The sequence below is a fragment of the Corvus hawaiiensis genome, chromosome 30, assembly GCF_020740725.1.
Source record: "Corvus hawaiiensis isolate bCorHaw1 chromosome 30, bCorHaw1.pri.cur, whole genome shotgun sequence".
Lineage (NCBI taxonomy): Eukaryota > Metazoa > Chordata > Aves > Passeriformes > Corvidae > Corvus > Corvus hawaiiensis.
This window is the reverse complement of record NC_063242.1, coordinates 7,726,487-7,752,208: the sequence shown is the minus strand read 5'-3', so window position 1 is coordinate 7,752,208 and position 25,722 is coordinate 7,726,487. Positions and strand designations below refer to the sequence as shown.

Sequence of the window (25,722 nt, the reverse complement as noted above, 5' to 3'; positions counted from 1 at the left end):
GTGTGATATAACCTTTTTTAATTTAATACTAAGAATTCTGCAAAAATAATTGAAAAAGAGTAGCAAAATTAAGCCCAGTATTAATAGACACTAACAAAAAGCAGACAAAAATTAAACTTGAGCAAATAAATCAGTTATTCCGCAGAATACAAATGGGCATTCTCTGGTAACCTAGGAATATCTAGAGCTTCCTAATGAAAACGAGTAAATAAATAAAACAACAGTATAATAGCTGACAACTGATCTGTGTTTCAAGTTGTGGAAACTCCCATGGGCATTTCACATCCATAATTTAAAATAAAACTGGATTGGGTAGAGAATGTAAAGAAATAGTACGACTTCTTAGTATGTTGCAGACCTCCATGCTTCAGAGTCCTCCCAGAGGATGAGACAAAGAGTTTTATTAGAATGGAGCCTAAAAACAAAGCACAAACCATCAAACACAACCAGCTTGGACAAAGCTGGGCACATTCAGCAATACCATGTTCACCAAAAAGAGCAAATTGAACAACAAATTACAATGAAAAATGTGACAGCAGACAGCCATAAGCTGCCTCACTACACCATTTTTGGAGGAAGTCAAGCATTTTCCAAGAGGAATTACTGTGCAAGCACATGGAAGGGACTAGATGACAAATGAGGTTATTGCCTGCAGAACCATGTCTTCAGCTGTCTGATGTCCTGTGAGACCAGAATGTGGTGGCTGTCATACTGCTGAAGGTCACAAAAACAAAGCAATTCAGAAAACACTTGTGAGCATAAAACAGATTCTGTAACTTGCAAAGTGAGATGGCATCACAACTGTAGCTCAGGGACGTTTGCAACAATTTGCATTAACATCAGCTTAATCTTTTGTGGAAGTAGCTTCCAAGAAGGAAAAAAGTGATACCAAGAAAGAAAGTGTGCTACATAATACTTCTTGTGCAACTGTATTGCTAAGAGCATAATATTTTAATTTTAGAAAACAAAACACGATACTCAGCTAAGCGAGAAAAAACAAAACCCAACACAATCCCAAAAACCCAACCCTCTGGCCGATTTTGAGAAGATTTTTTTTTTGAGAATATAAAGAGGACTTCCTGTATTGCACAACACTTCAGGTAAGGTTTCTTGCTACAAGCATAGACTTTCACTGAAGTTTTAGCCTTAGAACTATTCCTTTAATTCAAGCTTAGAGCTTTTCTGGAATCTGAAAAAATGTATATTTCAGGTTCAAGGACTACAACACTCCACACTGCACAAGGATGCAGTTTAAATAATAGTTCTTGGAATCACCAAATACAAATGAGATAAACCAAATCACGGGGAAATGCTGTAGCCCTGTAAAAGCACTCACGCCTGGCAACAGCGCCCTCTACTGACTAAAACCAATATTTTCTGAAATCAACAGAACGCTCAGGAGTGCCGGTATTAAAAAAAATAGTGGGAGCAATAATTAATTTACAGTACTTAATTTTAAATTAAATAAATTAAAGTGCTTAATTTTAATATTTTAATCTGTCTCTGCTTACAGAAAGACAGCTTTGTAGCTGTAGGAAGTTATGCTGAAGTTATGTCAAAGGAGAAATCACCCATATATTTTCCGAAACCCCAGTACATTTATGAATTTGGACTGTATGAGAACAACAGGGATGGTAAATCATGTCTCATGGAAAGAAGTGCTGAGAAAAGAATGAAGCAGCAATTAAAAACAATGACAAAACATTGTGTTTACCACACAATGAAAGGATGTCAGAACAGGCAACCTAAGCTCACCGAAATAAAAACTGTAACTCTTAAAGTTCAGAGTAACTTCTACAAATCTATTTATGTATTGAGTCTGTCTGTGCATCCAAAGTATACTTGAGGAGACTTCTACAGAAACAAGCCTCCAAAATGTATGAGGACAAACTGTGTCTCCTTTATAAAATACAAGTGAAAGAAACATCGACCTGCACCAAGAGCAGTGCCACTGCATTATTAATGCAGCACGGAACTAAAAGAAAAGACCCTGACAATCTGCAGAATTTGTGTCCCAGGCCTTACACTGTGTCAATGTAACAGTGGGCAGACTTCCTACAGAGCAGGCTTAGGACGCCACACAAAGCACCATGCAGATAGAAAGAAACCACACAATGAACAAAAAGCTTACTCTTAAAATTCCATTTCAGTTTCTCCCCTTAAAACAGAGAAACTGGATACAAGAAGGAAAGACATAACAGCAGGGATCATTTTTAAAACACACATTATTGTTCCATCAACTTTACCTTTTCTGCAGAAGAGGCCCTTAAATGATCCACACAGGTACATGCAGCTTCTGCCATGCAGATCAAGATGCAGGCTATAGTCATGCAGTCCATATTCTGGGTCAATATCATCCAGCAAAGGTTTATTAGGTGGAGGAGCATATTGACTTTAAAAAAAAAAAAAAATTTAGCAAATTTAGCAAGGGAAGGGGGGGTAACAGAGACTTAATAGAGAGAGATATAATACATAGCCTTACACTGAGACTGTCATCTTAAGACAGTTTTGAAATCAAACATCTCTAGTTCATCATGCTTCTTTTAAGCTAATACAGTGTCTAATACTGCTGATCAGTTGTTCAGCCCAGCCAAAAGCAGAAAATATGGCAGTCAACTTTAAAAGGTACATCTGCTAAACTTCAAAACATAGACTTCTCTACGAAAAAGAAAAAAGCATCAGCTTAATTACAAATCTAAAAGCCCACTAGCTAGAGACTTCTCTTAAATAGCAAATATTGAAATAATTTTGCCTGTGCCTAACTAAATAAGAAACTATTGCACACAAATGACCTGAAGAGACCAAGTGCCAGAGGCAACTGAGCAACTTCTACATAGGATCCAATTTGATACTAAGGGAGATGGTGTTAAATCTTACCTTCTATGTGAGAAGAGCCACACTAAGTTATAGTGCGCATTTAAGACTACTGGTAGATACAGCAGTATCTAACCAGAAAGCTGAGGGGGATATAAATTCCCCAAATACTGTTCTAAAGCTAAAAACTCCATTTTTTAAAACAGTTTACGGTGTATAAATAGGTATTATATTATACACTGCAATATACACATATACAAACACTTCACAGGAAGCCCAGCTACTTTCTCAATAGGACTAAAAGATAAGGTACCTCACCAGTTTACCAGAATTTCCCCCCCCGCCCTTACACAGCCAAAGATTACTTCCCTACTTCCTGAAATGTCTCTCTCTTTTCTTTCGCTGTTTCAGACAGGAAGAGGAAATAAAAAGACTGCTTGTGAAAAGGGAGAAAGTATGGGCAGTGTATTTCTAACTTTCTCAATACAGCAAGTACTAGTACACTTATATAAGTAAATTATCTCCTTAATAGCATAAAAATGGCAATATTTTAGTATGAAAATGCTTCTAAAGTTTTGTATATAGTTGCTGTAACTGTTGCTTATATTAAACAAGAATAGATAATTACTGCCTAAATATAAACCTCTTACAAGCAGCCAATTTTAACTGTTAAACTCAAAGCTTTATTCAAAAGGTTATCTTTATTACCCACAAAGGAAAACCAAACTTACACAGTAGCAGAGCCCAAAATGCTTCTCTCAAGAAGTTGATTATAATGAAGACTTGCCATAACAAAAGCAATTTCATTTTTCTCCTGAAAAGTTAATTAAAGTAGATGTATTTTCATCTGGAAATTCTTTTTTTCACAAGGTCTTTCTGAGCATTAAAATTCATGGATAAATGCTGCTGCTTATTACTCTGCCAATTACTGTAATAATGTTAGTAATGGCTTTTTTTAACACTTGGACTCCTAAAACCTTTACTCTTTTCACAAGAGTACAGAATATATATATAAAAGATTACAGCATTTCTATATTATGGGGAAGAGAAGGAAACTAGCTATGCCAAGGCAAAAATTATGCGAGCAATCCAAGAATTGTACTTTCCTAGCTTCTACTTACCACTTTAAAATAGATACCTAAACAGAATCAAACGGCACTTACTCCCAACTACTGAAGCATCAGGTTTATATTCATATGCAAGGAACTATTTCCAAAGAGGGCTAACATCAGTGAGGAATACAGAATTATTCAATAGAAATGGTGAATTTCTAAGTAAAAATCTTGTCTTCACCAGATTATTTACTCCTGGGAAAACATTAAAAACATAACCTTCTGCAGATGCGTATATAGTCAAAGAAAACATCAATGTGAAAACTAAATAGAGACAGAGGTATGTATTTACTTCAAGAACACAGAATGCTAGGATGTCAGCTTTTTTTCTTTAAATGCATTTTTTAAATCCTACATTTACGAACACCTAAGTCAATAGGAAAATTATTCACTGCCAGAAGTCTATTACTCTCCTTAAATGTGGGCGACTACTGTGCTCGTCTCTCTGGGTTACCAGAAAATGACATTCGCTATTCAAACTTTTGGCTTTTTAACTACTCCTGTATTTTTGTAGTGCAAAATTACAGCTATAAAAGATATAACTAGGGCGATTTATCAATCACATAATTTCTCAGTCTTTCTCTATCCAAATACCAAGAGGCCCACATAACCTGCCCTTGGTTTCTGTTACACAGCTACATGCAAAAAAACAGGATGTGTGGCATTTAGAATTACTACACCCACTGACAGTTAACTACCTCGTATTACTCTGCCTACACAGAGAATAAGAACTGCTGTTCAGAAAAGCAAGCAGGGAAAATATACTAGAGTGAGGCACTCAGTTCTTAACAACTATGTGGAACTTAGTTATAATTGAACCATTTCCAGGTGCTGAAAGAGTTCTCTTTCCAAGCTTTGGAGGGGCCAATGCATAAGCAAGACCACAGAGCCAACAATACAGGGACACCAGTCTACAAAACTTCTGAAGATGCAAGAGAAAAGGCTGTTCATTTAGCAGAGTTTTTCACAGATTGAAACAACCTGTAACAGGTTCATGCAGGTCAGGCAGTCTCAAGTTTTCTAGGAAATGAACTTTCACTCTTACCTTTAAGTAAGAGTGAAATGAATAGTCCTTCTGTGGTTTTAAACATTGCCTCTGGTGATTGTGCATATTTGAGGCAGCATGTTTGCAGCTGGAAATTAGACACAACTTTGAGGAATTGTTCACAGGCTCCCTAAGGAAAGTTCCTCGCCAGTGCCAAATAGCCCAAGCCTACGTCAATAACATGGCTGAGGGGAGGAAGAAAGGGTTCTGAATTCAGAGCAAGAGCAGAACACCTGAGACAGGCTTCCATAGCACCCACCCCTACGTAGCTACAGGCAGACACTGTCCTAGTGCATTCCGTGCAAAGATGCAGATTCCTTTTGCATAGAAATCTACTTCAGATGCTCAGCACTGCCCTCTAAGGACATTCATCTCTACGCCCACCCTACAGAAGCAAGCTGGTTAAGACTCTTAATACCAAGAATTCAATACCCCCAAAAGGTCACGATTTACAGCATTCCTACTGCTGGAGCAGGATACAGCTACCTGGTGATGTAGATTAAAACTAAGCTGCTATTTGGGAACTCATCACTCTGAGTGATGTGGACAGGACATGGTATGAACCAGAGGAAGAAGCACTTCTCAAACCATTCTATTTAAAGTTCCTCTAGGATATCAAACTTGGGCATGTGAAGAACTGCAAAACAAATAAAATTGAACAAACTATCTAATATAGAATGATACATAACTGATCTTCTAATTAAAACTAGATTTTTTTCTTTTTTAAGTATATACATTCCTGTGACAGCTCTTTAGGATACAATAAATCATCCACTTACTGTTCCTACATGAGTTTTGTGGTTACTAGTTTAGACAAGATCTTTCAAAATCCAAAGGGAAAAAAAAAAGGAAGATAAAAAAAAATACTCCTCAAATCCCAAACTACCGGGCAAAAAAAAAATCTTTTCCTTCAAGTGATAATAAAATACTGAAATAAAAGGTTATCTTACCTTCCAAATTCCTACTAACAGTCCTGGACTCAGACTGAAGAGCTGGACAAGCTCATCAGCACCAATTGCTACACTACTTTCAGTCAGGTTAGCAACATGGTATTCAGCAATCAAGGAAAATCGACGAGGTCTTTGAAAAGAAGATACAGAATGCAGTGAAAAGGCTATGTCTCCTTGTCCATGTAGAAGTTCAGTCTAATTTCATTTTTAACTCTGGAGTCTGACCAGCAGCACATAATGAAAATGGTTTTGAAAGCATTTGGCACGCAGAGCCATAAACTATACATTTGAACAACTACAGTGTACTAGCAGGATCTCAACCCCTAACAAGAAAAGAAATAAAATGGTTCTAATACACTCTTGAAAAAAGAAGAACTTACATGCTTGCCCAATTTTTCAAAATACAACAAAATTACTCTATACTTTGATTTTGATACTATATTGGTACTAGATGGAACCACTGAATATATGTCAGTGTGAAGCAAGCTACTAAGGTGAATTTTTCCTCCCCGGAAGCAAAATTCAAAGGAAAGGATCAAATTGTACACATAATAAATTAAAAGTCTGCGTTAGAGGAAGCTTTCCTTTTTTAGATTTTTTTTCTATAATTTCCCTATAATTAAAGCCATTAGCTCCAAAACACTTTTTATTAAAAGTTCACAAACATTCTTATTAACTAGTGATGCATCAAAAAAAAAAAAAAAAAAAAAAGAGCAGAAAGTAGAGTTCGCATTACCTATTCAGAATGAAGAAAGAAGTCTTTCTAAAACCCTTTTCAGACTTAGGCTCTTATTATATTCAAAACAGGTCCTAGATTTCCGCATAGCATTGTAGATACAAAAATGCTGCTAGCAAGGATTTTCTTGCTGTTTTCTAAGTCCATGGGAGACTTTTCTCTCTCACAGAAGAGGTAGCAGAGTTATGCAAACAACCAGACACCTGCAGCCTTGAGAAGTCTTGTTTATGGTATAGTAGAAAAATATTTTGACAATGGATGTTTAGGATTTTAGCCAATCACCCCAAGGGGTGGCTGATCCTTTGCCCAATTAGACTATGAAGAAAAAAGTCTATAAAAGAGTTTGTAAAATAATTCAATAAATCAATCTTGCTGCACAATTCCTGCCTGCTGGATCTTCTCTCCTCTTCCCTACAGCTGCGGGACACGGTAAAATACCCTAGGGTTGCAGTAATACAGCATCACTGTATTACTACATCACACCTACAACTACACACTGAACACTGCTGGGGATGGGGCATCCACAACCTCCCCGGACAGCCTGTTCCAGTGTCTCATCACCGTCACAGTAAAAAATTTCTTCCTAATTAACATCAATCCTTTCCATCTTTAAGTCAGTCAGGCTTGTCCCTGCGCTACTGCCTTATAGTCTTAACACTGACATACTGAAATTGGTGAAACCACTGCCTTCATCTATATTCACAATCTTTAAAAACTTGCAATTCTGTGAAATAAATACACCAACTGCCTGCAAGCTTTCCTTTTTATTTTCTACATTTGAACCATCATCTTGGTAAAACAATTACACTTCCTACATAATTTGACTGCAAGACTTGTTCAGCTAACTTTATACAAAAGGCTTCTCTTGATTTATTTCTTTTTTAAGCAAATACTATGCTTCTGGTTGAAGAACCAGGTGTTTTGTAGGTGAACAATTCTCTCTTTTCAGAGCTCTATGGCTAGGGGCTTTGTGTAAGGAGCATGTGGCTGACAGTGCACCTATTATACACATAGGCCCAGATGTGTGCAAAACTCCCTGACAGCAACCAAATACCTCAAATAGACACTTTTCATTTAAATATCTTCTCAGAATATAATGACAAAAACCACTGTATACATTTAAGTTAAAAAGCAACAGATATGCTGTGGACTGATGTTTTTATATACAGGTACTGAAAATTGCACACATAGTTAAACATCAAGTTCCCTAAATTCACATAGATACCTACCAGTCAGAAAATAAATTTTAACATTACTTGATTGTAACCACAGAAATACTGATGAACCTTTCCAAGCTAAATTTCTCACAATAAATTCTCCTAGATTTACGTGTTTCTTTCATGCTCATTTGTGTCTATGCCTTAAATTCAGCTATCCAAGTCAGGACCTATCAGTTTGCATATCACATGCCAATAGCTAAATTAACCTATGAATTAATGTCATAGCTTGTTGGATTATACTATTTCTTGCTAAAAAGCTCTACCAATGAGGAGAAGAACATAAGAAGAAATGCTACAGGGAGGCTTTCTAGCAAAGAGTTAACTTGTTGAGTCAAACCAATGTCAGATAGCTCCTACAGATACATTATCAACCAATTACACCCAAAAAATCCTCAAAAACCCTATATTAAAACTTACCCATTCTTGTTAGGAGGGCTGCTTTGGTAAGGAAGCAATGGTGTAACTCCAAACAGTTTCAGGGTTGACAGGACATTTAAGGACGGCCAGTGTGTACCATACCAAAGTACGGTAACAGATGTGTCCTTAAATGATAGGTTTGGCTTCTCTATTACATGTTCTTTTCCATTTTTGTCCTTTAGAACAATTATCCAACTCAAGCCAGAGACTCTGTTATTTAGGAATTGAGAGGGGAGAGGAGCGTTTAAAAAAAAGTTCCCAAAGTGACAGAACTTAAACTATGCTTTCAACAGAATTTTTAAATTTCTACTAACTTCTACTTATGTTCCTCAGTTTCAGTCATTTACTGATTATCGTCGTATCTTCCAATTATGATGTACGTTTTATACCTCTATTTCTATACCCCCCCAGCCATTAATATTTTGTACATTGTTCTCAAGTAAATCTCTTTATGACAAGGCATTGCTTACTTCATAGCTTCTTTGTTTTTACATGGAAGACCAGTATAAGGATCTAGAAGTTTAACGAGCCGCATTACTCTGGTTTTGAAGGCAGACGTTTGTTTGAAGATGTATTCTTTCTTCCAGTACCCAGGCTTTTTATCATGTAGAGCAGCACAGCCCAAAGAAACAGTTTCTGTTTGTTTAGACTTCATTTTCCAAATTGTCCATTTTGGTTGCAAAGAACTGGAATAGAGTTTCAGCCAAATTCCACTGAAAACAGAATAAAGAGGAAGAATAGTCACTTTATTTTTTATACGTACATCTCAGCTACCACTGAGCATAATGTTAGCAAAAAAAAGTCTTGTCTGTCTTCCTAAAAATACAGGATCCAGGATGAAACTCAGCAACAGCATAGCCACAGTCAGCAACATAAGTGAAAACCGATGAAGGTTAAGCAGAAAATTTTGAAAATTCCACCCCAAAACAATGATGCATCCTTCTCACAGAAAATCAGCTAGTGGAAAAAGCATTTTAATACTTCTTATTCAACAAAAATAACCTGTATGCTTCAAGTTTCTCACACAAATCCAGCTGAAAGTGGGGTGGAGAAGGACCATCAGAATCACCTTTGTTTGGTGGTACCAATGTCATGTCAATCCCTTCTGCACTCTCTCTGGAAAAGCTCAGAGAAGACATGACTTTCTGAAGACAAAGAAATACATGACCATAACGATGGTTTCATCTCTTTCATGCCAGGAAAACTATGAGCTCACACTTCAGCCCCTCACACAGCAGTATCTCTAGGACAGTTCACAGAATATTGAGTACAGGAACCTACAAGAATTCATACAATAACCTGTGAATACAGGTAGCCAATAAGTTTTCTAATTTTAAAGTGCTAGACACACAGTCTACATAACTGCACTAAGGAAAATGAATAGCAAGAGCAACAAATTCTTAAGAGACATTTTCTACCATTTATCAGCAAGATTACCTTTACCAGTCCTCACTTATCCTCAGGCAAACTTACACTGGCATATTTTGTATTGCATTTTCCCCCCCTCCTTAAAGCACTCAAGGACTAAATCCATCCCACACTGCCTCCTACCCATCAAAACCATTCTCAATTCATCAGCTGCTGAGAATAAGTCCCCACATGCTGAGAGCCAGGCTCTGGTTATTGATGCAAACATACGCAGCAATTTTGCAAAAACCTTCCAGCTCCTGCTCTGCAGATACATCCAGAATTCCCCACTGCCATTTTTTGAGACAGAAGTGTTTGAAACACATAGACCAATAAGCTACCATGACTGATAAAGGTGGGTTCCCAGTCAACATGAGTTTCCAACCTTCCTTTCCCCAAAAGCAGGGTGGGAGGGGTAACATGAAGAACAATCCCATAACTAAAACAAAGATTTAAGACACTTCTATTTAAAGACAATAAGAGGCAGCCAAGTTATAGATAGCATAAAACATTTCTGATGGAGGGGGGAATTTTTTTTTTAACTCCAAAGCAGTTTAGAATTGTCTGGTGATGAAAACAAAGAAGAGATGTCCTTAACATTACATCATCAGGGGAAACTGAGCTGTGTATCATCCAATTGGTCTTAATCAGCCTAAAAGGTCCAATAAAATAATCTCCTATAAAAGTCTAGAAACCGCTTCCCAAGAGAGACATCCTTTCTTCAATGGAGAGAGATACTCCGCATCTTACTGTATGATACGGAAAAGACAGGGCTTAGTAGTAGGCATTTCCTGCATTTTGAACTCAGGCAATTTAGTTGACTGAAGACAGACTAATCACAAATACCTACCATCCTCATCCTCACTCTCAGTTACATATTGCTCCTTCCTTTCCCAAACAGTATTGTGCAAGCAAAGAATTTAGTTCAAGAAACTCAAAAATTCAGTTAGGGCAGGTAGACAGAGGAGAAAATGAAGGAGGACTTGGAATCACAAGTGTTTAGGAAGGTATCACTGCCCCTTCATCCTCAACTTCTGAAGAATTCAGAGCAGATAAATCAAAAAGGCATCCAACAGAGAAGCACAAGTTTGCCTCTTTCACAGCAGAATACACACCCTTCTTGTCTCAAATTGTTAATACCCATCTCAAGGCCTCTTACTGGACATTACTACAACAAGCCAAACAAACCTTTTACTGCTAACTCAAATGTCAGAATCAGAGACATCATCATCAGTCATCCCTTGACCACAATGGCAAAAAGACCTTCCCCTGTGCTCTCACTTCCTCTGGTGATGAGAATCCTCAGGCTTTTGCAGGCAGACCATGTATGTGAACTTCCCACACTGCATGATAGGAAGGCTGGAATACCCCATGCTGGTGCAAGGAGGATGCAGAAAGGGGGGGTCATAAACATTTTCTTGTCTTCAACAGTTATATTGAAGACATCAGTGCCAAGAACCGTTCAAGTGCAGACATTATTTAAACAGCCCAAAGACAAATCACTGCATTAGGCAGCACAGACATATCACAATGAAAGACTGATGGTCTTGTTGCACCAAGGACTGCTGCCCTGTACATCCAGGACAGCAGAAATATCCTAAAATAAATATTCTGTCTAAAAAGCAAGGTCAGATTTGTCATAGAAATCTGCATGGACTTCAATTAAAACTTCTGTTCATTCATTGCAAGATTCAGGGTCTTAAGACGGTCCATGGAAATCCATCAGAAAGAAATGACCTGGTCCCACTGAACCAGTCAGGACCTAGATAAGGGAAATATCTCTTCCCCAAGTCCCATTTGTGCACACACTAATATCTGTTGAGATTAGAAAATGGAAACAGACATCATTGAGATGGAGATGGATGAATCATCTTCCCCTGGACAGCCACAGTGATTTTATCCTGTCTTACCATCCTGAAGTGGAAAATGCGTACTAAGATAGGTAATTTGTGTCAACTATGCAATTTTTATCTACCCTTACCTGCTGACAGCCTCAAAACCTATATCTGGATTACAGATCTTCCCTTTAAATTCATCAGTTCTAAAGGTATCAATGCAAATGTAAACCAATTAATTCACTGTAAAGGGAGAAACAGATTCATACCAGGTGCAGCAACTTCCTATTGAGGAAGACATTTTCTCATTCAAATAACACTAATGCAGTAAAATCCCAGAAAAAAAAGGATACCCAGATCCTAGTTATCACATACCAACCTGGTTCTCTCCTCTTTACCCTTTCAAAAAATTATCAGGGTAATTTCCTTTCCAATAGGTAGGAGCAATTTGTGAACTCTGTATAAGCAATCCTTATAAAAAAAAGGTCCCAGTATTTATGTTTGTCTCTTTTGTTCTCATTTACACATCACCAAAACTTGACAAATAGAGCAACAGATAAAAACCACCAGTGAATCATTTGATTGAATCAATCCCTCTACAAAAACCTGATGAAAGAACTAAGTAAGTAGGACTTCAAAATTGTGAAAGCTATGACAATTCCATAAAGCTACTGGCAACACACCACTAAGGATCACCTGAACTGAAAAGTTTGTGCAGGTGCATGTAAATACAAACAAATATATGCAAATTTTGAAACAAAAATGTGCTAATAGCAACATTTCAAATCACTGGATTTAGTTTTTGTCTCATAACTCCCATTAAACAACAGGGTCTGCACAGCTTGAATTCCATGCAACATGGACTGTGGGCTACTCAGTGCAATTTCAGCAGAGTAACTACCCACAGGTACACACATCAGTGCTCTGGCATCAGAGAAATGAAATTAAAAAAACTCATAGCTCAGGTACACAAAACTGCAGCATGGCTGAGACCTTCCCTCTTCCTTACTTGTCATTGGCCAGCTCATAGAAGCGCTTATTCACGCAACCAACAGACAACAGGGACACAGCATCCAAATAGGAAAATATCTTCAGCAGCATTTCTGATGGCATGCTGGAAAAGAGAAAGAGGAATACTGTTAGATTTGTCTGCAAACTCCAGAAGCTACAATGGCAGAGAATTTTAATTTCAAACCAGAGAAAAACAGAAGAGGTGGAAACCAGCAGGTTGTAAATAGATGAATCAAAAATCACCTGAAGAGTTAAACTGCAGAATTTGGGTTCTAATTTCACTTTCTGGTATGTGGCATTTGCCTAAAACAATTCATCACAACTTATTCAAGCGGCACAGCATAATTACATGAAAAGTTAAAGGTTTGCATTTTCATTAAGCTTTGTTAACTTTAACTATGCTTGACATGAAAATACCTCACTTAGCTTAAGTTTCTTACTGCTTGTACCATGATTTTAACATTTATTCCATAACCACCAGCATCTGCAAAACTGCAGATACATTCACTCTCCCTCTTGACTGCAGTATCAGGTCTCAGGATGCAGCAGGACAGAAATGTCCTGTCTACCTCATCATAATCTTCAAACTGTATGTGCTCAGGGGTCTTGTGCAGTTCTCATTTATGTCAACAGAAAGATGTGAACTTCAAAGTAAGAGCCAAATGGCATCTTGAAAACATTAATGTCTCTGTGCATCTGGAAAGCTGCCTGAAATGCAGGTGCCAGTCTAAGCGTGACAAGCAGAACATACCCTGGAGATGAGCCAACATGATTTTTCCATTAACAAACAGGAACCTCATACCATTCAAGCAGTACCTCATAACTACACAGAGTTTAAAATACATACATTTTATACTCTAATTTTCTTGAGCATTGAGTATGGCCACATCAAAATCACCACTGAAAATACAAGGTGCCGTGAAAGTCAACGCCCCAGCTGTGCCTCTTGTCATTTTACTACTGGGTTATTTGCAACACTTGTTGATTTATAACACTATTTCAGAAACAGAGAGCTTTAAAGGGTAGCATGATAATGCCAATACCTCAATGTTTGTATTAAACTCAGAATCTTAGTTGCATTAACATAGAGGCAACATGCCAAAACTTTCTGCATGCCAAAACTTGCACTGTTATTATGTGAAATAACTCGTGCACTGTAAGCCCAAAGCAGTTAGAGCACTCATGCCAGAGATAATTTAGAAGTGATACCTCAAAAAGCTCCAAATTAACTAAAATAACACGCTTGATCCAGAATTTTCAACAACGGTTTTTACAACGGTATTCTTCCTTCCTTGAAGGAAGCTGAAAGGATTTTTTTTTTTCTTTTTTCTCTCACCATTCACACCAGTCTAACAGCATAAAGGTATTGAACTGGCTGTCCAATGCAAAACAGAGCAATCATTACACAGGAAGCTATCAAATGTATAAAACAAAGAAAACTAATTATTTTTTCAGGAAACATATTCTTAGGTGGTTTTTTTTTTTTTTGTAAAAATGTAACTAATTTTCAAAAAGAAAACAACTCCCAATTATATTGAAAGTGCCCTTTCACTATCAAACAGGAAGGGAAACATTTACCTTGCAGCAAATATGCTGCAGCCACTTATTCCTCCCCCCTCATCCCAATCCACCATTCTCAGCCTCTCCATACACTAAGGTACACTTGATGACAACCAATAACCAAGAGAAACATATGAAGTTTAATTCAGAACTGGCTTTCACTGAAGTAATAAAATCACAATTTTTATTATCAAGGAACAACACTGCCCACAACTTGCAAAGGAGTTGCTGAAGGCTTTGCCTGACTTGGAAAACCTACACATTTCTTAGGAACTTAGAAAAGAACACAAAGGAGAACCATGCCAGAAAACATTAGAAGGTGAACACAGGATCCCAAAATAGACCAGGAAATCGAATCTTTTTAACTCAGAACATTTGACATAGAAATCTCCAAGGTATGAATATAACCACTGCAAGCAGTCAAAAGATGGCTTAGAGTCTGCAGGGGGTCTTCCACTCTTACCCCTAACATAAAGACATACTCACCTCTCAATGCACACATTTGGTTTCGTTTTTATGGGAGGTGTCAAATACAGACTTTTAATTCCAGCATTTACAGTTTCAGAACATTGCCCAGGCCTGGCAGCAAGGGTCCTTAACCTACTTGTAAGAAGGAAAAGCTGTTCAGAGTCACATATTCACAAAATGAAGAAATACACATATTGTACACACCTAGACAGAACATTTCAACCAAGGCAAGATTCAGGGAATACATCACATGGCAATCATTAGTATCAGTTCACTGATTTGAACAATTACACTCAAGTTAAAATACCTGAAATCAGGGAGATTCAGATTTAAACTCACAGCTGTCACTCCTGTGATTAATCTCTCACAGCAGTCAGAGACAATAGTGTCACTCCCCCAATCAGTTTGAATCCAGTAGAGATCTATTACCCTTAGACAGCTGCACCAATGTGGCCACCACAACCCAGCTCCAGAGTCCCCAGCAGCAAGTCAAACTCACTGATTAATCTTCTGTTTCACAACACTAGTCCAGGGATATTTTTGAGCCGCTCAACTTTGCTAAGCTATTAGAAGATACCAGATAAAAACAATGCCTTGAAACTTCCTCAGAAACTGCTGAGGTTCAAAAAGAATCTCCTTGAATATACAACAGAATCATATGTGAAACAAAGTTGAAGTCTCATTTCAGATATTCCCCTGCTAAAATACTCACAAATCTGAGAGATAAGAGTTATTTCAATAGGCAAAATGGATATCAATATTTTTATAGCTCATTAGTGTTGCAAAATGTGGAGTACGTACAATTTTTTTAAGAAAGGATGTTCTTTGATCTTTCTACGCTTTCAAGCATAAGCAGCAAGAAAGGAGATTTAATCCATGAAACAGCATCTAAGAAGCTCTAAGGGATGTCCAGGTGTTAAACAAATTATTTGTTGGTAGAATTACTTGTTAAGGTTTAGGTCTTGACATGCTTCAATAATATTTCAGACGTAGGGGGAGGTTAAAGCTTGGAAAGAAGGATGCCCACTGATAGTGGACACAAAGAATGCAGAATTTACAGGCCACAGGGATACCTGGAAGAACTCCTAAGATAAGGAAGAAAGTATTGAAGCCAACTCAGCAGTTGCACTGAAATCAGCTCCAGCTTCCAGAAGTATGAGATTGCAACCACTGACCCAAGAAACCCACTGACTCGAGAAAGACTGAGCATGCAGACCAATTAGCACGAAAAGCAAGAGAATCCCTAACCTAATAGAACACAGAATATTAATTAGAGAACTATGTAACTTGTAGCCAATGAAAATTAATTCCTTCATTTGCAAAAATGTATAAAATAGCAAAAGGTTTTGATAGTTGGTGTGCTGGCTTTGTGGATTTGACACCCAGCACCCCCTTCTGTGCAGAACTGTAAATATATCAAATACCTCAACTCCGTGTCTGGATTGGCCTCCTGCACACCAGGGTGAAAGAACCTATTTTGGCAACATTTGCACATCACAATTTAGATAGAAAAGAAAGAAACTTGGCATATTTCTAACACAATTTCTTACAATCCAACTGGTCACACATTTTTCCAAGTTTTCTGATAGGAAGGATTGTGTAAACTGAAATTGCAAAGTCTATCATTAAACCACACAGAAATATTGAGACAAAGTTTCAATCTTAAATCAGGACCTTACACTTCATACCCACTGATGCCACCGAGCAGGCAGAGCTCCCCTTTCACTGCATTACTCATGATTTAAATTGCCAGCAGACTTTCCAACACCTGGTCAAACCAGCTCTGGGTTTCTAGGTAACCAATCAATATGGGGGGGGGGGGGGGGGGGGGAATAGCTAATTTTTCAGTATATGGGTACCATATACTGAAATATATGGGTACCATGTACTTTAATACACACTGTTCTTGGTTTAAGATTGATTTATGCTCAAAGAAAAATAAAATGGAAAGAAATTAACAACTCTGGTCTACATTGTCAACTGTGCTATGTGTAAAAAAAAGAAAATTCCAAGACATTTTACTGAGAATTGTTACAACCTTAACAAAAAGACATGCACAGTTCAGCTTGGGTGCCAACCACTGATAGACCACCTAAACAAAGAGCTACAAAAAAGTAGCCATAGAACAAACACAACCTGGATGTCAAACAAGGGTTTTACTCATGTATCATTATCAAGTACACTTAGACGATGAGGCACTTACAGACTGTGTTTTTCAAAAGCCATTAAAGGGATTTAGAGACACAAGTCATGTTCAACAGCAGCAGAGCTATCACTTCTGTATGTTCCAGTGCAGCCCATCCCAGGCTATTCTGCCCTGAATCCATGCTGAAAGCAGAGAGTTTGGGCATATTCCACAGGGACACAACTTCACAGATTCCAGGCAGAGGAGTAATTCATATAAGAAGCTGGATTTTGGATTTTAAAACACACCACCTTGGACAAGCATAACCTGCATTGCCTGTATTCAGTCCTTCTTGCTCATGTCATCACTCCCCAGTCTTCTTCACGCCAGGGAGAAATATCTGAGGAAAGAAAACTTTTGCCCACACATGCCTTGAAAACTTTAATGTAATAGCTATTCTTTTTAAAAGCTTCAATTAAAAAAAAAAACTTGCTGAACTTTTGCATCTTTCAAAACAAAAATATTTTCAAGGTGTGAAGAAACAAACAGCAAACCCAATCCATAAATTACTTTTCAAGTACTGTGTGTGCTAAGATTTTAAATTAGCATTAACAAAATGCCTTTACATTACATTGACATAGCTGGGGCAGATAAGCCTAAGAAAAAAGTGAATGACAGCTGTTACACCCCCTCTTTAGAAACTTCTAGAACAACTGAGATGCTCTTAACTAAGAGGCACAACAACTTCAACTGATTTTTTCATTAGCTTTCAGCCTGTGGAGCTCAGTTTTGTACCAGTATTTTCACTTTCACACCCTATAATACTTGCAATCTGCCTTGGTTTTTTGACGGTCAGCAAACAATTGTCTTTCGAGTAACATTTCAAATAATGTATACAAGGTTTTAAGTAGTGAAAAAACCTGTCTCCTCCAACTGTTGAAGCATATCTGGCGATAAACAGAAATTACAATAATGTATTGGCATGGGCTGGTTGGGGTTCTCTTTTGCCCTAAACTAACAATTTCAGTGTTTTTAAAAAGTGCATACTAGCCCAATCCATTTGCAGGTCAAAAAGAAGAAAAAAAGAAAAAAAGAAAAAAAAAAGCCGGCAGGAGGAACGAAACTGCTGTGAAACCCAAGGTTGTTCAACTGGGTTAGCACAAAAATCTGCTTTCTCAACTCTGCCTCTAAGACTAATGCTTTAAAATTTTGAAAGCCGAACGTGTACTGTAAGAATTAAGGTAATCACACCTTCCATAGTGAAACCCTCCTATTTATTACAAAGGCCTAACTACCCTGACCACACATAAAGTAGCCACTAAACTAACTAGTACTTTGTGGATACTCATTATAGTACCTTCTCCAAGCTGAAGGACATACCGATGTTTAAGCTCCCCTTCCCAATCAGGAAAAGAAGTGTTAAACCCAGGCCTCCGTGCACCTGGCAACACCAGCATTTTCCCACTGCAAGGTGTCACCTCCGCAGGGCCAGAGGCAGGGAGACAAGAGCACCATGGCCACAGACCTCGCCGTTAAGGGTGGAGAGCTAGACACCAGAGCCGTGCAGCAGGTGAAAGAGGTTTCCCCGAGGAGCCAATGGGAGCTGAGGGAAAACAACAAACCACCCTCCCCGGACGAGGTGAAGAAGGCCGAGCAGGCAGCCCCGGGCCGGCAGAGCCCCACTCGGCGCGCCCCCGGTTACCTGCCACGGCCCGTCGCCATGGCCGCTCCGCCGCGGCACAGCGACGGCTTCGCACCGGCGCCAGGGAGGGAAGGGAAGGAAGGAGTGGGCGCTGCCACCCGCCGTGGAACGCCCTGGGGCGGGGTGGGACGGCGCCAGCCCGAAGGAGGCGGTGTCCGGGAGCGCTGGCTCGGGGAAGGCGGGGCTGGATTCCCGAGCACGCCCGTGTGGGGCACTCGGGAAGCGTTAGCGCCCTGCGGAACCGCAGCGCTGCCGCCACGAGCATTCCGGCGGCTCCCCCGCCCCACGCCCCACCGTGAGCCCGGGGCTCTCGGGCACTCTGTTCTCGGGTCTCAGAATCACAGAATGAATTAGTTTGGAAAATACCTCTTAAGATTATTTAGTCCAACCTATGACCAAACACCACGGTGTCAATTACACCACGGCACTAAGTGCCTAGTCCAGTCTTTCCTTAAACACCTCCAGGGGCAGTGACTCCATCAACTCTGGGCAATTCATTCCAGTGCTCAATCACCCTTTATGTGAAGAAATTCTTACTAATGTCCAACCTAAACCTCCCCTAGTGCAACTTGAGGCCATTTCCTCTTGTCTTATCACTTACTAATTGGGAGAAGAGGCCGACCCCCACCTGGCCACAGCCTTCTTTCAGGGATTTGTAGGGAGTGATAAAGTCTCCCTGCACCTCCTTTTCTCCAGGCTAAACATCCCCAGTTCCCTCAGCCGTTCATCATCAGACTTGTTCTCCAGACCCTTCACCAGCTTTTTTGCCCTTCTCTGAACCCGCTCCAGCACCTCAATGTCCTTCTTAAATCGAGGGGCTCAAAACTGAACACAGCACTCAAGGTGTGGTCTCAACAGTGCCAAGTACGGTGGGACAATCACCTCCCTAGTCCTGCTCACCCCACTGTTCTTTATACCTGCCAGGAAGCCATTGGCTTTGGCCACCTGGGCACACACTGCCTCATGTTCTGCTGCTGTCGAACAGCACCCCCAGGTCCTTTTCCACCAGCAGCTTTCCAGCCACTCTGCCCCCAGCCTGGAGCGCTGCCTGGGGTTGCGGACAGGACCCGGCACTCGGCCTTGTTGAACCTTAAGCCGTTGATCTCGGCCCATCGATTTAGCCTGCCCAGATCCCTCTTGCCGTCTCCATCCGTGGAAACGTCAGCTCCATCCCTTTAACGCATCTATGTGTGCAAAACCAAGAAAAGTATGTATAAAAACACGGCTTTAAAAGGGTGAGAGGGACCGCAGGCGCCGCTAGCAGCCCCCAGCCGCACCCCGTGAAACGGGACGGGAGTCCCGCCAGCGGAGGGCGGGCTGTGGCTGTGGCAGTGGCGGCGCTGGGCATGGCGGGCGCTGTAGTGACCTCTCTGGGAGCCGCTCCCGGCGGCTGGCGGGAGAGGGCGCCCGCTCAAACTACCTCTCCCAGGGCCCGCCGCCGCCGCTCGCTGCTCCGCCGTCCTAAACATTTCCGCCGGGGCAGCGGCCAGCGGCGGTAAAGGGTCCGGTGGGTTCCTGAGCTGCGGAGCGGCCGCTGGGGGCACTTCCCCGAAGGTCCCCCGGGAGAGCGGTGGCGAGCGGCACAAACTTTCCGTTCGCCTCGGCTGCCCCGGCCGTGCCCCTGTAAGGGCGGCGGGAGCCGTGCCTGGGATGCTGCCGGGGACGATCCCCGCCTCCCTCGGGCGGAGCTGCCTGGGCCGCTGGCTGCTCGCCAGTCGCGGGTGGGCGCTCCTGGGCACGGGGACCGGGGCCGGGACCGGGTCCTGCCTGAGATGGCGGCACCAGCCCCCGGTACTGCTCTGGGCCGCCCGTCAGAGCATCGGGACGCAGGCGGGAGGGCTCAGAGCTGAAAAACCTGGCAAAAATAGCAAAGATGTGTCCGTGCAAAGGGCGCTGAACGAGGAAACGCTGGTGTCGGCGGCTCAGAAAGGTGAGGCGAGGGATGCTGTGTGCTGCTCAGAAGGGCTGGAGACAGTTCCTTCTGCAGCTGACGTTTTGTAGCTTCAAACCTCAAGTATCTAGAAAAAAAAAACTCAGCACACCAAGTTGGTTTCTTTTCACATCGTATTGTTTGGAGCAGCTGTTATATTTCTACGTGTACATTGCACAATCAGAACAAATTATGTGACTTTTTCTAAACAGCCTGTTGATTTAAGTCATTATCAGGCAGAAGATGTAATAGCCTCTAGTTTTCCATTTCAGAAGGAAAACCTATCACATGCAGCCTGTCTGTAGGGCTGTTGAAACAAGTTCACCTCCAAAAAAATTGTCAAAGCTCTACATGTGATAGTAGTTTCTTTATGGATTGCCTTCACTTTGGTTGGTCTCACTCACTTCAGTGAAAAGTGGTTACTACATAATTAGCCTCAGAAATGTTATGCTTTGAAATGGTTTATGAAACACACCTTCAACTGATTAGAAAATTGCAGGAGAAATAGTTATTAACATTTCCTCCATAACTTGTACTCCACTGAAATGCACACTTTATCACTAAAAGATAGTAGTTTCTTTCCAAGTACTCAAATATTTTGAAACAGAGAATTTTATATGACGTATTTTGCAGCGTGTACTGACACTTGTACTTTAGATAAAAATTGAAAGATAAAAACTAATCAGATAAACAGTAGTTAATTATGTTAATAAATAAAATACATACTTTGGTCTACTATTCCCCCTTTTATTGTTCTATTGATTGCTAATTCATAAAATCAGTTATTTTTTTGTATGTGCAAATTATAAGCTTTCACTTTTTTATTTTTACTTCTCCTTTTCTTTACATAAGGATTGCAATGATTGTGGGTTGAGGTGGTAGTTTAAATACTGCAGTGCTAAATACCTCATTAGTTCCTAAAAAATCTGGCTCTCATATACCCAAAAAAAAGTAGCAGTAATTGCTACTTTGGATCTTGAAAACATCTAGCAAACAGGAATTAATAAGGCTTAACACAGAGAGTAAACATGCCCTGTACAATACAAGAGATGTTCCATGATCTCTTTTACAGTGATGAGGCATTATGGAAACTTACTGGAATTTTTTCTTCTGCCAAAATGTTATTTGAGCTGCAGACTAACAGAAAAGCATTTATGTAAGAAAGTCATACAAGTCTTATTATGCAAGGTTGTAACTTCTGTGTTGTTTTCTATTTAATTTCAGTGAAAGAAGCTGGAAGAGACTTTACCTATTTTATTGTGGTGCTTGTTGGAATTGGTGTTACAGGTTATTTTTTTAAATTATGTTCTTTATCAGAAGACACTTTCCTTTAATTCCATCTGTTTTGATAAATTTTCATTTCATCTGCTGTTGTTTCTGTTACAGGTGGTTTGTTCTATGTGATTTTTAAAGAGCTATTCTCTTCTTCTAGTCCAAATAAGATCTACGGAGCTGCCTTGGAGAAATGCAGATCTCACCCTGAGGTTGGTTTTTAAACTTTAGCCATAAGTTTATGTTTCTCAGTAGTTACTGTCTCTCTTCAAGTCAAAACTTCACGCAAGGAATCTCACAAGCTGTGTGAAGACCCACGTGGTGCTTAGCAGTTTTGCCAGTGCTTTTAGCTGGCATGGTCAGCTCCAGAGCGGAGCCTGCATTAGGAGAAGTCATTGCAAGCATTGAGCCTTCGTGGACTGGCCTGCTAGAAGCCAAGTGAACGTGCCACGGCACAAAAACTGATGGAAATACAATCTGCCCTTCAGAGCATGTGCTTGTGTCACCATACAGAAAGTTTTAAGGACATACCTGAGTGTCTGCTAAATGTAACACTTGAGTTGTGCAGGTCAGAGAGGCAGCTGGTCCCGCTAAGTTCTGTGGATCTAACCTGCTGCCTTTTCTCAGCACACTCATTCTATTGTGAGACTTCACTATGGTTCTATCATTCTGTGAAGCACTGCACTGACGTTCAGGAATTTAAATTCTTCGTTTGAAGCACAATTAGCATTCCTGTGGCTAACAGGAAAAGAGACAGAGAACAGTCATGGGATCACACAGTCATCATAAGTAGGTGTAAACGAAAATCAGTGTAAAACCAGATTTTAAAAAACACTACTTCAGACGAAAAATCTTTCAAACAAGGTCACCACAAATGCCTTTATTCTAGCAACAAGTCGTTGCTAGAATAAAAATGAAGACTGCTTTGGAACAAGTTTGTAGAATTAAACCTTCTTTCCCGTACTTGCACAGTAAAACTTAACCTCCCTTTCTAACCAAATTTAAAGTAAGTTTAAGACTAAGTTAATCCACTCTGACTTTATAGGTCTGAAAAAAAATTACTGGATTTCTTATTCAGTAGTGTTTGTTAGAGAATGTCTAGGGGAATACATTTGCACTTTGAACTTCAAAACGTATTTTCTTGAAGGAGCCATGAGCAAATACTTCATGTTTTTTCTCCTTTTTACACAATATGTCAGTTTACACGTCTTCATCTCAGAGAACAGTACAAATGGAAGCTATCAGTAGGATTTATTTTAGACATTTAATATGGGACTGTAAAAAAAAAGGGCTGGAATACAGAGGAATTTTCCTTAAACTGTTCTCTTTCATAAACTCTTCTATTCTCGACGCGTTAGATTCTCTAGGGGCATTTTGTTAAAAGAAGATGCATTCACAGCAGAGGTGTGAGCTGATACTGGAATGTCTGTTTGTGTGTGATCCCTTCTGACAACTCAAACCTCTTTTCTCTTGTAGATAATTGGTGTTTTTGGTGACTCTATCAAAGGTTATGGTGAGGCAACAAGAAGAGGAAGACGACAGCATGTCAGGTACCCCTTGGTGCTTGCCCCATAAAGACATTAGTTTGTGCACAGCAAAGATATTTTTGGGTCACAAGTTCGATCTAGTGACGAACTGTATGTGACGTATCCTGTCACTTTTGATTGAACATAGAAGTTTTTTGCGGTACCTGGTCTCCCCAAAAAATAGGATGAGTCTGAGGAGAGTAGTACAGAGGCCTAAGCATGCATGAGTGGAGCAGGAATCTGGCTGAAGTTTGCAGTCTGAAACTATTCTGAGCTGATATGCAGAATGCTTTTTGGTACTTGAGACCACATCTCTGCTGTGCCTTTGACAGAACATCTGTCACCTAAACCTTTCATGAGTGTGTCCATTGCTTTCCTTTTGAAAGAAACAACAGAACTATTTTTTACAAAATGTAAGACCTCCCTGCTTTGCCTTTATTACGCTCTTTGGCTGCAATATATTCAATGAGGTTTCATATAGCATGAGACACATAGGCCCAGATACACAGGTTGAACCGTGAAATTGAGATTTTTTATTTTGTCTAGAGGAAAGAGACTTTTACTGATTGAAGCTTTATCTCTTCACCAGACTCTGAAAAAGTGTTTAAAGTGAAGCTGCTAAATGAAATTGATGTGCACAAACATTTTAAGCACCTCTCTGTAAATAAGTAAATGTATTATGTATCAGCTTTCTTAGTATTTAATTTCAATCATTTTGATTTTGATAGTATTTTAAATAAATATTTGAGCTGAGAACTGTGTACGATTGTAAAGTTTGCATCTGCAGTATAAGGATGATCTTAAATGTCTCAAAAATCTACAGGGTTTTTTTGTGTATGAACACCTTGAATGTAAATTTACTGCAGTAAGGCTCTTCATTCATATTTGCTCTCTCTACCTCATCAAGTCACTTTAAACTGTATTGGAAGTTTAATCCACAGTGTGTACCTGGGCATGACTGATGGAAATAAGTGTTTGGTGGTAAACAGCAGTTAGTAATTTCAGTAGGAAACAAAAACTGGCACCAGAACTCCCATCGGACTATTAGTTTCCCAAAGTGGTTACTTTGAAAGTGATGTGCTATTTATTTAATACTTAAGCATAACCCAACTCCAGTCTAAATACCAGCGTTTAGGTTGGAGATCTCATATCAGTGCCAAAGTTACACCATTTCAGCAGAACAAAATTATTGCCAAAGTAAGTAAAGCACATAGTAAACTGTTTGTTTTGATGTGGTTTAACCAACCTGGTAATTAATTTGAAAAAACATGCTTTGTGTGTTTTGGCTTGATAACTTTGTTGAAGTGCCTAAAAAAGCTCTGGAAGTCTTGGTGATGTGGGGTCCTTTTCTAGATGTCAGGCTCCAAATCTGGGGTTTTTTTAGAATAAATACAAGGAATTTCCATAGTCTTCAGCACTGGATTGCTTTTCAGTTTTGAGAGGAGGACTGGGGTGAGCACATTTAAGCATTTCATCTCTTAATCCTCAGCAGCTAATTAGCTCTTCTAACTCCACTAGTCCTTAGGCACTCACAGTAAAGCTTGAGAGGAGCAGTAGAGAAGGAACCCAAGGTAGCATAAGGACACCACCGGAATACACTTTCTTACAAAATAAGTAAGCAACTCCTCTAAGTAAGTTTTAATTTGAAGTCTTAACTAGCATATAATCTGTATCTTTGCTGGGTGGTTGGGTTTTTGTTTTGTTTTGCTGTTTTTAGTCACATTGAATACGTAAAGGATGGACTGAAACATATGCGTTTGAAGTTTTATATTGAGGGCACTGAATCAGGGAAACAGGGAACAGTCCATGTGGAAGTCAAAGAGGTATGTACAATTGCTTCATACACCTAACAAACTTAGTCTTGAACTTAAACTACCAAAGAGAAAAAAACACTCTTAAATTGTTTTCTTTTCAGAATCTTGAAACAGGAAAATTTGAGACCCTCTACATATTTGTGGATGTTGAGACCTATCCGAGAAGAACCATTGTCATAGAGGACAACAGATAGCCAACGATCAAAGCTGCTGCCTTATCTCACTGAGCATTGGATAATGCTGGAGTAGCCAGTCTACACGTGATTGTGTGGTGTTGCCAATTGTGTCCCGCAACTTCAGGGCTGTGTTACAGGAAGTAGCCTCTCAGGGCCTCCTCTAAGGATTTTTGATAATAACAGATACGGGATTTAAAGTGAAACCAATGAAATCTAGCAGAGCTATCATGGCAGACATTCTTGACATAGGAAAATAATGCCTGCTAATAAACAGTTTAATGCTGAATAATGCTTCTGCACACCCAAAACCTGAGTTTTCCAAGGTTTTAGGTTTGGATTGGGAGTTTTTTATCTTCCTTGGCTTGGATTTCCCCCTACTACTGCAATAAAGAAAGGGGTAGTTTAACTGTAGACAGAACTCTACTGTTTTCATTTTGGATACCTTTTTAGGTAAGAAGGTAAAATAAGAATGTTAGTGATGCAAAAGAGATCTAGGTATATAAGAGTAGGAATGGTGGAGACACAGACCCATGAAAAACAACAGAAGATAAAGACTTCAATATTGGTGTCTCCTCAATAAATTACCAGCAAACAGAACATCA

At 39.7% G+C, this 25,722-nt stretch overlaps 2 protein-coding genes across 4 annotated transcripts in view; one reads left to right on the top strand and one right to left on the bottom strand.

Annotated features, from left to right (window-relative positions):
- Positions 1-18,548, bottom strand: part of FBXO15 (F-box protein 15) — a 27,203-nt gene extending 8,655 nt beyond the window's left edge. The window contains exons 1-8 of one of the 3 annotated variants that reach the window (XM_048289571.1): positions 18,403-18,548; positions 14,594-14,710; positions 12,546-12,650; positions 8,765-9,007; positions 8,295-8,504; positions 5,922-6,051; positions 3,546-3,628; positions 2,247-2,392 (exon numbers count right to left, since the gene is read on the bottom strand). In XM_048289571.1, coding sequence (XP_048145528.1) covers positions 2,247-2,392; positions 3,546-3,628; positions 5,922-6,051; positions 8,295-8,504; positions 8,765-9,007; positions 12,546-12,650; positions 14,594-14,710; positions 18,403-18,422 — 1,054 coding nt within the window. In that variant the 5' untranslated portion in view covers positions 18,423-18,548. Of the gene's footprint in view, positions 1-2,246; positions 2,393-3,545; positions 3,629-5,921; positions 6,052-8,294; positions 8,505-8,764; positions 9,008-12,545; positions 12,651-14,593; positions 14,711-18,057; positions 18,114-18,402 lie in introns of those variants that run through there. The other 2 variants (XM_048289572.1, XM_048289573.1) reach the window with 2 other exon arrangements.
- Positions 18,421-25,722, top strand: TIMM21 (translocase of inner mitochondrial membrane 21). Its single transcript, XM_048289164.1, has 7 exons — positions 18,421-18,697; positions 19,832-20,332; positions 21,557-21,619; positions 21,719-21,816; positions 23,081-23,154; positions 24,848-24,953; positions 25,046-25,722. Exons 1-7 carry the CDS (start codon positions 18,421-18,423, stop codon positions 25,136-25,138), a joined length of 1,212 nt encoding a protein of 403 aa, XP_048145121.1. The 3' UTR covers positions 25,139-25,722.